The sequence below is a fragment of the Phacochoerus africanus genome, chromosome 12, assembly GCF_016906955.1.
Source record: "Phacochoerus africanus isolate WHEZ1 chromosome 12, ROS_Pafr_v1, whole genome shotgun sequence".
NCBI lineage: Eukaryota > Metazoa > Chordata > Mammalia > Artiodactyla > Suidae > Phacochoerus > Phacochoerus africanus.
In genome coordinates this window covers 11,512,483-11,525,826 of record NC_062555.1, presented here as the reverse complement: position 1 = coordinate 11,525,826, position 13,344 = coordinate 11,512,483, and the positions used below count along the sequence as shown (strand labels likewise).

The 13,344-nt window shown below is 39.7% G+C and overlaps 1 protein-coding gene across 1 annotated transcript in view; it reads left to right on the top strand.

The window, feature by feature from the left end:
* The window catches only part of USH2A (usherin), an 811,661-nt gene that overhangs the window by 641,418 nt on the left and 156,899 nt on the right, over nt 1-13,344 (top strand). The window contains exon 57 of the mRNA XM_047754984.1: nt 519-676. Within this exon, the coding sequence (XP_047610940.1) occupies nt 519-676 (158 nt within the window). The remainder of the gene's footprint in view (nt 1-518; nt 677-13,344) is intronic.

Sequence of the window (13,344 nt, the reverse complement as noted above, 5' to 3'; positions counted from 1 at the left end):
ACCAGCAAACTCCATGACTTTCCTGAAATCTTTAAGAAAAGCAAAGAGGGAGTTCCTGTCATGGCTCAACAGGAATGAACTCGAATAGTATCCATGAGGACGTTGGTTCCATCCCTGGCCCTGTTCAGTGGGTTAAGGATCTGGCATTGCCGTGAGCTGCAGCTCAGATCTGGCATTGCTGTGGCTGTGCTGTAGACTGGCAGCTATAGCTCCGAATCCGCCCCTAGCCTGGGAATTTCGATATGCCACGGGTGCAGCCCTACAAAGCCAAAAGAAAAAGGAAAGAAATATAAAAATAAATAAATAAAACGGGAAAGGGGAAGCAGTAGGGATGGCCTGGAGGAAATGTGCCCTGTGCTAGCAAAACTACAAGGTCTATGGTAAAGTTTCTGGACAGGGAGCCAAGAATTTGCAGTTTATCACAAATTCAGGGTGGAGCAAGAGATAGAAAAGCCAGCAATCACTGTTCCGGTCTCTCCCGCCTTCCCTTATCACAATTCTTTCTTCTTTGAACATAGGTACACGTACAAGTTAGAAGCCACAACTGGAGGTGGCAGCAGTTCTAGTGATGAGTACATTGTACAGACACCTGTGCTGACACCAGAAGACATCCAGCCTCCACACAACATCACAGTCATTGGGCCTTCTTCCTTGTTTGTTGCTTGGAACCCGCCAGGTAAAAATAATAATAATAATAATAGAGCACACACACGTGTGTGTGCATGTGCGTGTGTGTGTGTGTGTGTGCGTGTGTGCGTGCATGTGTGTGTATAACTTAAAACATTTCAAAGAAGTTCACTGGAGATAAGGATGGAAATGTGAATGTAGAAAATCAGAAGGACATAATCTGTCTCCTGAATCCGTATAAACAGAATAAATCAAACCATGGGTCCATGCGTAAGCAGTTACCTACATACATATCTGTAGAGATGCAGGGGTCTACACAAAGATATGTAGATATATATGTAGTTTTCCATCAAAGCAATACTTTTTTTCAAGTACCAGAGCCTAAAAATCTCTCTTCTTATTTATACCTATCCAAGCTTTAGCGGCATAGGTCTGAGCAGCCTTGCCCATTCATTTCTGTAGGATTTCCTATATTGAGTCATTGGCATTATATTACAGAAGCGAATGAGGAATTCAGAAAGACAACAGACCACCCAACCCATGCACCTTGAGTTGTGACCAGTAGCTGAATTCTGCCTCTGTGCTGTGTAGCCTCCAACAAACCACTTCCTCACTAGTCAGTTGCTTTTGTGGTTTAGTGCATTATTTTATTTGAAATATTGTAATCATCCTCAGGTAAAATTCGGATTGCACTAACACTGTGGGTTAAGGATTAAAGTGACATCTGCTTTCTCTTCTTTTAGCATGAGGCATAGTGATATTTAAAACTCGCTAAGGTGTTAAGTGCACTTCAAAGATATGTGATTTTATTCTTAACATCTAGTCTTTTTTTTTTTGGATGCACTCATGGCATGTAGAAGTTCCTGAGCCAGGGACTGAATCTGAGCCACAACTGTAACTTACACCACAGCTGTGGCAACATCAGATCCTTAACCCACTGCACCAGGCCAGGGATCAAACCTACATCTCCACACTGACCTGAGCCACTGAAGTTGGATTCTTAATCCACTTCACCATAGCGGGAGCGCCTTCAACATCTGGTCTTAACATGAAATTTAAACATGAAGTTAAAACAAACCCCTATGGGGCCCATCAGAATAAGTTACCCAAATTTAACATGGAACTGAAAATGATTAGTTAACAGCCGTTTTGGCTAACAGCAGATCCATTCCATAAAATAATTAATGAAGACATATTTTTCATTGAATTAAACACATATCTCAGTCAAAACAGGTAATACTCATAAAAATAACATAAAGGCCTAAAATAGAAAACTTAAATTCTCGTGAGCCAACATCTTTCTGATGTCGTAATCTGAGATCAAAGATGAAAAGGTCTCTTTTGGTCAAATTTGCCAGAGAAACCCTTTTAAGAGCTTTGTAAGCAAGTACATTGTTCTACAATATTAAATATAAATGATTCCACCTACCTTTGTTTTAAGAGGAATATGCAACATATTAAATTCAACAAAACACGAAGGGATAATCAATAGCACCAAACTATGTCACAAAGCTGTAATCCTTAGTGCAGCCTGAGAGGCACAGATATTCTTGAACTCTGCCCTTAATTTCAGTGGAGGAAAACACACATCTCCTGCTGTGAAAAATGCAGAAACTTACATATCCTCTTATGGAATTGATTTCTACCTTCATGGACAGGCATTGAGACCTTGCTACCTTTTAGCGTATTTCTCCTTGGCATTTTTATAATGATGGGGTGTTTGTGCTCCACAGGGCCAAATGAGGCCTGAGACCAGATTCAGCCCCATGGCTGGAGAGGTCTCATGTTCAATTCAGGATCATCTACAATCCAAGCTCTCAAATAACAATAACCCAAAGACCAGGGTGATAAGCAAAGCTGATGATTTCCTAGCCAAACGACCAGGAAGTCCTATGGTCTATCAAAGGAGCTGTCATTTTCCCACTATTACCCACATCAACTACCATTGCTAACCTGAAGACTTCCCCATTCAGTAAGGATTTGAAAACATCTTTCTTTTAGGACAACCAAAGTGAGATGAATGAGAAAACCAGGAAACATATCCCACGCGTGTCACCTATTAGCTGACCTTAAATAAGTCAGTTTTTCTGAGTCTCAACTATCTCCACCTGTAAAAGGGAGATAATGATAATACCTATATGTTGCGTTCTTGTAATTAAACGAGTTAATTTGTATAATTGGCATACATTATCCAGTCTATAATATTCTAAAGATGGTGCTAATTTTCAGATAATTATTTTTACCTTTAATTATTCATTTTAAAAAAGTATTGTTCCCAACATTAGCTAGGTCCCAAGGTCCCCACTTTCAGAACGATAAAAACCGCACACTGCAGGGTGGGGTTTGTAAAAATGTTAAGACTTCTTTCGATTTCCCAGAATTTTGTCATTTCTTTCTTTGGGTACAACATCATATTTTCATGTTTAATGTGTAGCGTTTCTATTTAGAAAAGGATCGTCGTGAAAGGCAAGTTTTGCTTTTTCAATGTAACCTTAACTCTTGTCTACCTCAGGCTTTGTAGAAATTGTTCATTCTAGTCCAGCCTAAGGGATACCGTAGAAATGCCTTACGCGCTAACTCTGACCATGTAACCGATGGTTAATAAATCTATAATATCCAGACCTGTCAATCTTTTAGTTTCAGATGCACAAAATCCATTACAGAAACCCTGTAATATATGGAAAGATTAAAATCTTAAATTAAACTTTTTTCCCCAGTGCCTAGAAGGATTTTGAACTCAGTAAACAGGCAGATGATTTTGACTTGTGTATAATCTACAGTTGATTTTATTGGAAAGTACCTCATGCTGTGTTTTGATTTGGATAATAAAAACATTTTTCTGTTCCTGAACAGTCACAAATATATGTTTTAAACAGGAAGAAAACAAACTTGTTATAACTGGAGGTTGTTTATTTTCTCACAATCAAAGCTTCCTGGGTATTCCTCATACTCCTTTTTCGTGACAAAGGGATTGCCTCATACGCAGAGCTGAAAAATGGGCAAAATACCTATAGTTCCCAATACCTATAGTTCCCAAACCTGAGTGAACATTAGAATCACCTGCCAAGTCAGATTCTCAACCCCAAGTTGACTGAAAAAGAATGTCCTGGCCTGGGGTCAAGTTCCCCTGGTGACTTTAGACGTGTTCCAAGTTTAGTCACCGTGGATCACCCACACCAAGCAAAAGTGGCCAGTTCCAATAAAACTCTGAGAATGTGGCTCAAACCAGTTTCCCTTGAATGTACTAAGCCAAAATGGTGGTTAAATTCACTGAGTTTTTCACATGTATCTTCTTTTGTGGTCAGTATGGACAGAGTGAGCTTACACAGGTGACTTGTGGGGAGAAAAAAAATCTACGTGGTTGCCTGGCAACAGACTATGACCTATGCAATTAAGCGGCCTTTCGGTTTATTTTCCCATTTCAATGCTACTTATAAATTAAGTCTTACTGTATGTTTATAAATGCTATTAGTAAAAGGAGCGAGGTCCAGAGAATGTGTGACATGATTCAGGGGAAAAGAAATTGTGATACTGATGGCCCGTATCATATATATGCATTGATACTACCTGCTTATATTTGCCATTTGTTAAATTCCTAGTATGCACCAAATACTCTTTCTTTTTTTTTTTCTTTTTAGGGCCACACCTGCTGCCTATGGAAGTTCCCAGGCTAGGGGTCAAATCGCCACAGCCACAGCAACGTGGGATCCCAGTCATGCCTGTGACCCGGGCAATGCTGGATCCTAAACCCAGTGAGTGAGGCCAGGGATCAAACCCGCATCCTCATGGATACTAGTCATATTCATTACTGCTGAGCCACAGCGGGAACTGCACCAAACACTTTAAGAAGCCCTTTCCCTGCCTTACTGCAGTTAATTTTCATGCCAACTCTGGGAGACAAGTCATATCATTATGAAGATCTTAAGATAAGAAACTTGAATCTTAAAGAAGTAATATAATTTACTCAGAGTCACACTGCAGAACCAGGATTCACATTCAGATCTGCTCTGTACTACTGCCTTATGAGAGCAACTCCTTCCTGTCTTTGGCTTAACTCTTAAATCCAAATCCTACTTCCAATTTATTGCCTACAAAGCCTTTCAGATTTATGATAGAATAACTAGTTTTGTTTTGTTTTGTTTTGGTTTTTTTTGATAGTATCCCTAAGGGCCAAGAAGCAGGACTAGGTGTTGGTGAAAACCAAATGTTTTGGAGAGAAAAATGGTTTTTGTGAGATTAGTTGTGGGAAATGCGGAGCCCCTGAAGGGAAAATATCCATCTAGCAATGATTCTCTCTTGCACCGTGAAGGAACTGGTAACCAGAGGCCTTTACCTGCCCATCCTAAAGTGCAGAAGGAATAGACATGACTTAGCAAAACTAGGATGGGAGATTTTAACTGGGTGGGAGAGGAAAAGAGGCATTTCTCAATTAACCGCAAAGCAGTTATTCGAAGACTATTTCAATGCCTTGGTAGACTTTCTCTTACCTCCCAAGTAAATCCTGATTGACTTTATCTCATTATTACTTGACAAATATTAGCAGGAAGATTATCAAAACACTCCAGACCCTGGAAAAATCAAGAGTTCTACTCTTCTGTATATCCTTTGTACCTTCAAGACTGATGCTATGCAAACAAGATATCCTTATAAAATGTTTCCTAAATTAATAAAGAAATTGGTGAGTACGCTTCTAAAATTTATGATTCAGGCAAACATAAATAAATTTTGGATTTTTCTGCAGTTTAAAATTATTCAAACACTTGATTTCCTATAGAAGCGCATAGTCAGTGGGCACTGGTAGATGTCGCTCATTCCTATTTGAATCTACAGATAACATAAAGCAGGTTAGTTTATGCCTTGTTTCTTCTTCTTATTGTTATCAGTTCTGAACCTTGGGGCAGAGCTTGCCCATTCATATTAAAGGGAAAAAAGTATATATGTTACCCTAATGGGTGGAAAATTATAGAAAAGGAAGAAGAAAATACCCGGGGGGTACATAAATGGTTTATTCAGATTAAGAATGGAGATAGGGAAGTTCCCACTGTGGGATGAGTTCAGAATCCAACTGCAGTGGCTCAGGTTGCTGCAGAGGCATGGGTTCAATCCCTGGCCTGGGAATTTCCACACGCCCCAGGTGTAACCATAAAAAGAAAAAAAAAAAAAGAATAGAGACAGGTATCCCTGCCATTTGAGAATCCAGACACCCAAAATTATTAAAGCTCAGAAGGTAATAATGGGGCTTTCTAATTTATCAAAGTGACGACTATATTTTGAACTGTTCTAGCCCTTAATCATGTTCTAATTAACGCTGCCGTTGGATTCAACACCCGTATTTTCTTACTAAAGATGGTGAGTTATTTAGGCTTAATGCATAATATTGAAATACTGGTGCTTTTCCTTTCAATTTATCTCTTAGTCCATTAAAGAAAAGAATTGGCAACCATTCTTCTACTGAGAAATCATTGAAATTAATATTGCTGAGGAATATAAATGATTTTCATTAATCAAGTTTCGATGAAAGGGTAGCTAGCCACAATATGGTCTCTCTACAGACATTAGGCATCTTGGCATTCGGTGAGCTCATTGACTGCAGTGTATGAGATCAGATACTATCTATTTAAAGGCAAAATTGGCATTAAGCATTCTCAGGGATTCCATTGCATTAATTGGGATGATTCAACATTGGCACTTGTTTCAGGTTTCTTGTTAAGTGCAGTAGCCAAGTGACAAGGAGCAGTGAGTTTCAGAAGAAAATGTAAAACTCATTTCATTGATTTGTAGTTTATTTTGCATATTCATTCATTTATCTTTTTTCAGTTTTATGGAGGTATAATTGACAAATAAAATGGTAATTCATTGAAAGTGGATAACATAATTGTACGATATATATATCCATTGTGAAAGGATTCTCACCATTGATTTAATTAACACATTCATCATCTCATATGCTTCCTCTTTTTTTTCTTAATGAGAACCCAACTTCTACTGTCTTAGCAAATTTCAGTTACACAATACAGCACTGTCAGCTCAGACCTTCTTCATATAACTAAAAGTTTAAGCCTTTCACCAACCTCCCCCTCTTTCCCCCATCCTCTCAGTCCTTGGCCATCAGCCTTTGTTGTTTCTATGCATTCAACTTTTTTTTTTTTTTTTTTTTTTAGTGACTCCACATATAAGCAATATCCTTCAGTATTTGTCTCTGTCTGGCTATTTCATTTAGCATTATCCCTCCATCCAGCTTCATTCAGGGTGTAGCAAATGGCAAGATTTCCTTCTTTTTTAAGGGGTGAACAATATCCCATTGTACACATATCACATTTTCTTTATGCACTCATCCATTAATGGACATTTAGATTGTTTCCATGCCTTGGCTGTTGTGAATAGCACTGCAGTGGGAGACCAGCTATCTCTTGGAGATAATGATTTCATTTCCTTTGGATATATACACAGAAGTAGAATTGCTGAATCACATAGCAATTCCATTTTTAATGTCTTAATGAACCTCCATACTGTTTTTTATAGTGTCTCTACCAGTTTGCATTTCCAACCGGTGTACGGGGTTCCTTTTTCTGCATATCCTCACCAGCATTTGTTACCTTATGTCTTTCTGATAATGAAGATCCTAAGAGATGTGAAATGATATCTTACTGTGGCCTTGATTTGCATTTCTCCGAGGATTACTGACGGTTGGGACCCGTTCATGTGCCTGGTGGCCATTTGTGTTTCTTCCTTGGAAAAATGTCTATTCTGGTCCTTTGTCCATTTTTTAATTGAGTTTTTGTTTGTTTGTTTGTTTTACTATTCAGTCATGTGGGTTCATAGTATCCACTGGATATTTAACCCCTTTTCAGATGCGTGGTTTGCAAATATTCTCTTCTACTCCATAGGCTGTCTTTTTATTCTGTTGATGGTTTTCCTCTGCTGTGCAGAAGCTTTTTAGTTTGATGTGGTCCCATCTGTTTATTTTTTTTTCTTTTGTTGCCTTTACTTTTGATGTTTAATACATTTATCTTACCTTTTTGAGTTCTAATATGTGCTGTGCAATTTTTCTAAGAGATTAACTCATATCTCATTTAATGTTCATAACAACTTGTAGTACATCTGGTGTTCTCCCCATTTCACTAATGAGAAAAGTCAGTTGCAATGTTATAAGCTTTTTTCCCTAGATTATACATCGCATGGGTGCCACAGCCAACCCATCATGAATCTGACTCCAAATTCTAGGTTCAAAACCACTGTACTCTATTTTTTCACTATTTTTCTTCCGAAACAGTACAGAAAGCAAATGATTTTGTTCTGCTTTCTACTATGATCCAGTTTTAATTTTTTTTAAAAAAGAAGGGCCATAAGGTACGGCAAACATAAATGAGGGTGAGGTAATCCAAGGACAGTCCCTCTAGTAACCCAGTAGGGTCATTTAATTTGAGGCTGAACATTTCAAAGGATGTAATTCATTTACACTTGGATAGACGGATATTCATTTTCCCAAGCATGAAAATGTTTACAAGCCCCTCTCAGGGGCCAGGCATGATGCTAGAACTTTGGGGAGTTAAAAAGAAGAATGAATGAGACATTGTCCCTCTTGTCAAGAACTCTCCCATCTAGTTGGATGGAAAAGGCATAAAATGGTAACTATCATACGAACTATGTAAAATTTCTATCCAATTGGTATACATATGTGGTCAAGGGGGGTCCAGTTTCACTTCCACGGCCCCCAAAAGGACAGAACCAAGACACTCCTACCTATAAAAGGCAGAATTTATGCTAATTTGTTGAAAAAACATTCTGTTAAGCACAACCCATGGTTTGAGGCAAAGGTAGCTATGAAACTGAATTAACAGTTTTCCTCTTAGAATGGTTCTTGCTCCAGCTCCTTAAAAAAAAAAAAAGAAGAGAAAAGATTTTTAAAAAGGATTGTTTGATTGACTTGTCCCATTGTAAAGTATGCACCTGCTGTGAAATGAAGCCACAAAGAAAAAAAAAAAAGTTGAATAATTTAACTTTTTTATTTGTAAAGATAATCAGGGTTTTTCTGATTACATCTTAACTTCATAAATGTTAAATAACCTATCAGCATCTAGTTGTTGTAAATTATGAAAAGGAGCATTGCAAGGAATATTAACCGACAAAATCCTTGTTCTTTAGTGAACAAGAAAATATGTTATGGCAGCTTGTCATTGTGCGACTGGTAACTTTGACACCAAATAACAAAACTGCCATTTGCACTTAGGGTAAATTGGTTCACATGAGCTTCCACTGGTCCTCTTGCTTTGACATAAATTTATGAACTCAGGAACTCACCAAGTCCTGTGGCTTGCCAGCTGACTTTAACAAATATGACCATTTCATTTTATTTAGTCGTCAGAATACCAGGGGGCTAGGTCCTTTCAGACTCATTGCAGATGGTCTAGGGTTTGCAGGAACACAGGAGGCTTTGCTGTCCCAGTCCTGTAAATTATGACAGTGGAGGGGACCCTCTTTCCTAAACACGTGTCATTGTTTGACATGTTCACAGCTTCCAGGAGCATTTTCTTTTTCAGCACCTCATAGGTGTATGCAAAGGACATTTATTTCCGATTAACCAAGACGTGAAAAACGCATTTTCCGGGTTCACGCTTTGACCAGCCGGAATCAAAATTATGTCTACATTTGAAATGTGGTAGAAGCACAGTTTTGTTCCCTGACCCCCTGGGAGACCTGTCCTTTTAAGTAGAGAAGTTACTGGAGCCAAACTAGTAGGTACGGACTGAAGTCGTATCCCGAGGTACAACCTCAGATGAATTGAAGGGAAGACCACTCTAAATTATAGCTGAGGATGAAGAATAGGATATTTTTACGGGAATACAACCGGATCCCAGCTGAGTGTACCTAAAAAATAAAACTAGGTAACAATACATTGTTATCAAGATATTTACTTGATGGAGTGTGGCACTGGCTTATAATTGGAATGGCAACTTTATATAAAGATGGCTTCAGAAGTGTCTGAGGGCACATGAAAACAGTGTCATAGCTCTGGGGTCTTTTTTTATTCTGTTTTGTTCCATTTCATTTTATTTTGTAGTGATGTCTAGCATTTACTCAGTACTTTCTATCTCGTAGTAATGTTCTAAAATGCTTTGCATACATTTTTTAATTTAATCTTTTCAGCGCTTTCTGAGGTGGCTATTAGTGTCATCACTTTACCGAAAAAAGAGATTGACATTCACAGAGGTTGGGTAATTTACCAGGGATGAATGAAGGCCGAAGAGGGATTTGAGCTGACTCTATTCTGTGGTTTATCTGGTTCATCAAGAATGAGAGCATATTTTTCACGTGTGTGTTTGTCAGACTTTTCTTTTTTTTTTGGTCTTTTGTTGTTGTTGCTATTTCTTGGGCCGCTCCCGCGGCATATGGAGGTTCCCAGGCTAGGGGTTGAATCGGAGCTGTAGCCACCGGCCTACGCCAGAGCCACAGCATCGTGGGATCCGAGCCGAGTCTACCACCTACACCACAGCTCACGGCAACGCCAGATCGTTAACCCGCTGAGCAAGGGCAGGGACCGAACCCACAACCTCATGGTTCCTAGTCGGATTCGTTAACCACTGCGCCACGACGGGAACTCCAGACTTTTCTGCAAGATCCACCCTAGAAACAAAGACAGAATGAACATGTAATCCTAAGAGGTCTGGAAAAAATCTAGAGCAATCACCATAAACCTAAATTTTTTTTTAAAGTCTCGCTTTTTATCTTAAAAATTCATGCAAAGTTGGCATGGAATTCCAGTGTGTTGGTCTCCATCCAAAAAAACATAATGTATAGTATAATTTATCATTCAGGTGTACATTTTCTACTAATCTCTTTAGCGAAAGCATGATATACTGTTGTATTTCAGGATATTAAATCAATCTGAAGAAAGATGACTCCAATAACAGGCTCAATGTCCAGGCAATTTCTCCTCTCTTCATTTTGTCATAAATATGTGTGTACAAACAGCAACATTTTTTTTCCCACTGCTTTACAGATTATGTCAGGGTAACAATAAGGAGAAATGCCTAGGATGCTGTGATATTCCAGGATATTCTGGATGGACACTTCCTGCTAGGTCACATTGCAAGCTGCGGAGTTCCCACTGTGGCTCAGCAGGTTAAGAATCTAACTAGTGCCTGTGAAGATGCAAGTTTGTTCTCTGGCCTTGCTCAGTGGGTTAAGGATCCGGTATTGCCACAGGCTGCAGTATAAGTTTCAGATGCAGCTCGGATCCAGTGCTGCCGTGGCTGTGGTGAAGGCCAGCAGATGCAGCTCTGATTTGACCCCTAGCCCAGGAACTTCCATTTGCTGCAGGTGTGGCCCTAAAAAGAAAAAAAAATTGCAAACTGAGAGAGTCTCTGATTCACTCTTCAATCTCTTCTACTTCCTCGAGCAATACTCCCTGAAGAGCAGCCTTCGTGGACAAGAATATCCTGATGATATTGGTATTTATTTTACCTCTAATACTGTACTTAAGTTTTGTTCACCCATTGATGAACTCAGAGTCTCACATGCTCCCTATAATCAGCACCCTTAATCTAACCCTCAAACTTTATTTCAATTATAGCAGTCTTGTTGGGAGCAGTTAAAACATTCCCAGTTTTGTCATACAGGTGAAAATTAGGACTTGAATATCTTCCTTCTTCCTTTTTTTTTTTGTTTTTTTTTGTTTTTGTTTTTGTTTTTTATTAGGGCCACACCCACAGCATATGGAAGTTCCTGTGCTAGGGGTCAAATTGGAGCTGCCAACCTCTGCCACAGCCACAGCAACCTGGCATCCAAGCCCATGGCAATGCTGGATCCTTAACCCACTGAGTGGGGCCAGGGATTGAACCCGCGTCCTCATGAATACTAGTCGGGTTCATTACCACTGAGTCACAATGAGAACTCCCAAGAATATCTTCTCAATGAGCTCATAATGGGTGCTCACTATACCATTAAAGAGAAAATGGGAGTTCCCGTCATGGCTCAGTGGTTAACGAATCCGACTAGGAACCGTGAGGTTGCAGGGTTCGATCCCTGGCCTTGCTCAGTGGGTTAAGGATCTGGCGTTGCCGTGAGCTGTGGTGTAGGTCGCAGACATGGCTCGGATCCTACATTCCTGTGGCTGTGGTGTAGGCTGGGGGCTACAGCTCTGATTCAACCCCTAGCCTGGGAACCTCCATGTGCCTCAGGAGCAGCCCAAGAAATGGCAAAGAGACAAAAAAAAAAAAAAGAATTCACTTACATTTTCTAGGTATTAACCTTTGTTGTGATATCTTTCTTTGTGGAAAAAAATACTAATAATCCAGAATTGTCTACTACCCGAGACTGAGCAGAAACATCATGGTCCCAGAGTCGTCCTGTGTCTGGGGAAGATCATTAAAACGTGATGAATTCATTTTAGAGTAGTAGTAAGCAACAAAAATTAAATTGTGTTTTGACTACATCACGGGTAGTATTTGTGCTTATTCAACACACTGGTTTTGTCTTCCTAAACTTTTTCTGCTGGTGTACAGTTAGTTCATTCTGAAGTGACTACAGAGTTAAAACACCTGACTGGTGGAGTTCCTGTTGTGGCTCACTGGTTAACGAACCTGACTAGTATCCATGAGGATGCAGGTTCAATCCCTGGCCCCACTCAGTGGGTTAAGAATCCAGCATTGCCATGGACTCGGATCCCACGTTGCTGTGGCTGTGGCATAGGCTGGCAGCTCTGATTTGACTCCTAACCCAGGAATTTCCATATGCTGTGAGTGTGGCCCTAATAAAAGACAAACAAACAAACAAAAAAAATACCTGACTGGTAAAAGTTGTCATCTCCTCACTACACAGACCATTTTTCTAGTCTTGTGCTTTTTAGGGAGAAAAAGCCACTTCCAAATTTTGTGAACAAAGAATCGTGGGATTCTGCCGGTTCCCCAGCTTGGGTAGGAAATCTGTGTGTTTCACAAATTGTACGTATCAAGCTGATTCAGAGAAAGAGGGGCATGTTTGTCCTGGTCTCCAAAAATGCTCTAACACAAGGCTGCAAGTGTCCAGGGTGTATATATGCCTGCTTAGGAAACCGGCTCTTCAGATATTTAAATATTCACTCATAGTGTTATTCCATCAGCGCTCATCTTAACTCCTCAGTCCGAGTTTTCCCCTGCAACTCATCCGTCTCCAAAACCTGCTCTGGCTGTCTACACATGTTCTCTCAAAATTAGCCTTTCACTTTTCCCCCTGATTTTTCTAATCCAAGTTTTTGTTATCAAGAGACAATATGAACAGAGAAGAATAAGTTTTGGTATCCATCAGATGGGCTTGAGGTCAAGTCTGGCGACCACAGTTAATCAGTGTTGTATTTAGAACAGGTTTTTCTTTGGGCCTTAATTTTCTCATTAAAAACAAACAAACAAACAAACCAGTAATAATATTTACCTTACAATATTGTTGGCACTCATTCATTCAATCAACATTTGAACTACTACTCTGTCCTAGCAATCTAAGCATTGGAACAACCTTGAAGAGGAGAGCGGGAGTTCTCTTGGGGTGCAGGGGGATAAGGATCCAGAGTTGTCACTGCCGCAGCTTGGGTTGCTGCTGGAGTGTGGATTCAATCCCTGGCCCGGAAACTTCCACGTGCCGAGGGTGTGGTCAAAAAAAAAAAAAACCCACAAAGCCCCCAACTGTGTAAAGTGACATTCTCATGATACCAAATGAAATAACATATGCTGTCTGGCATAAAAA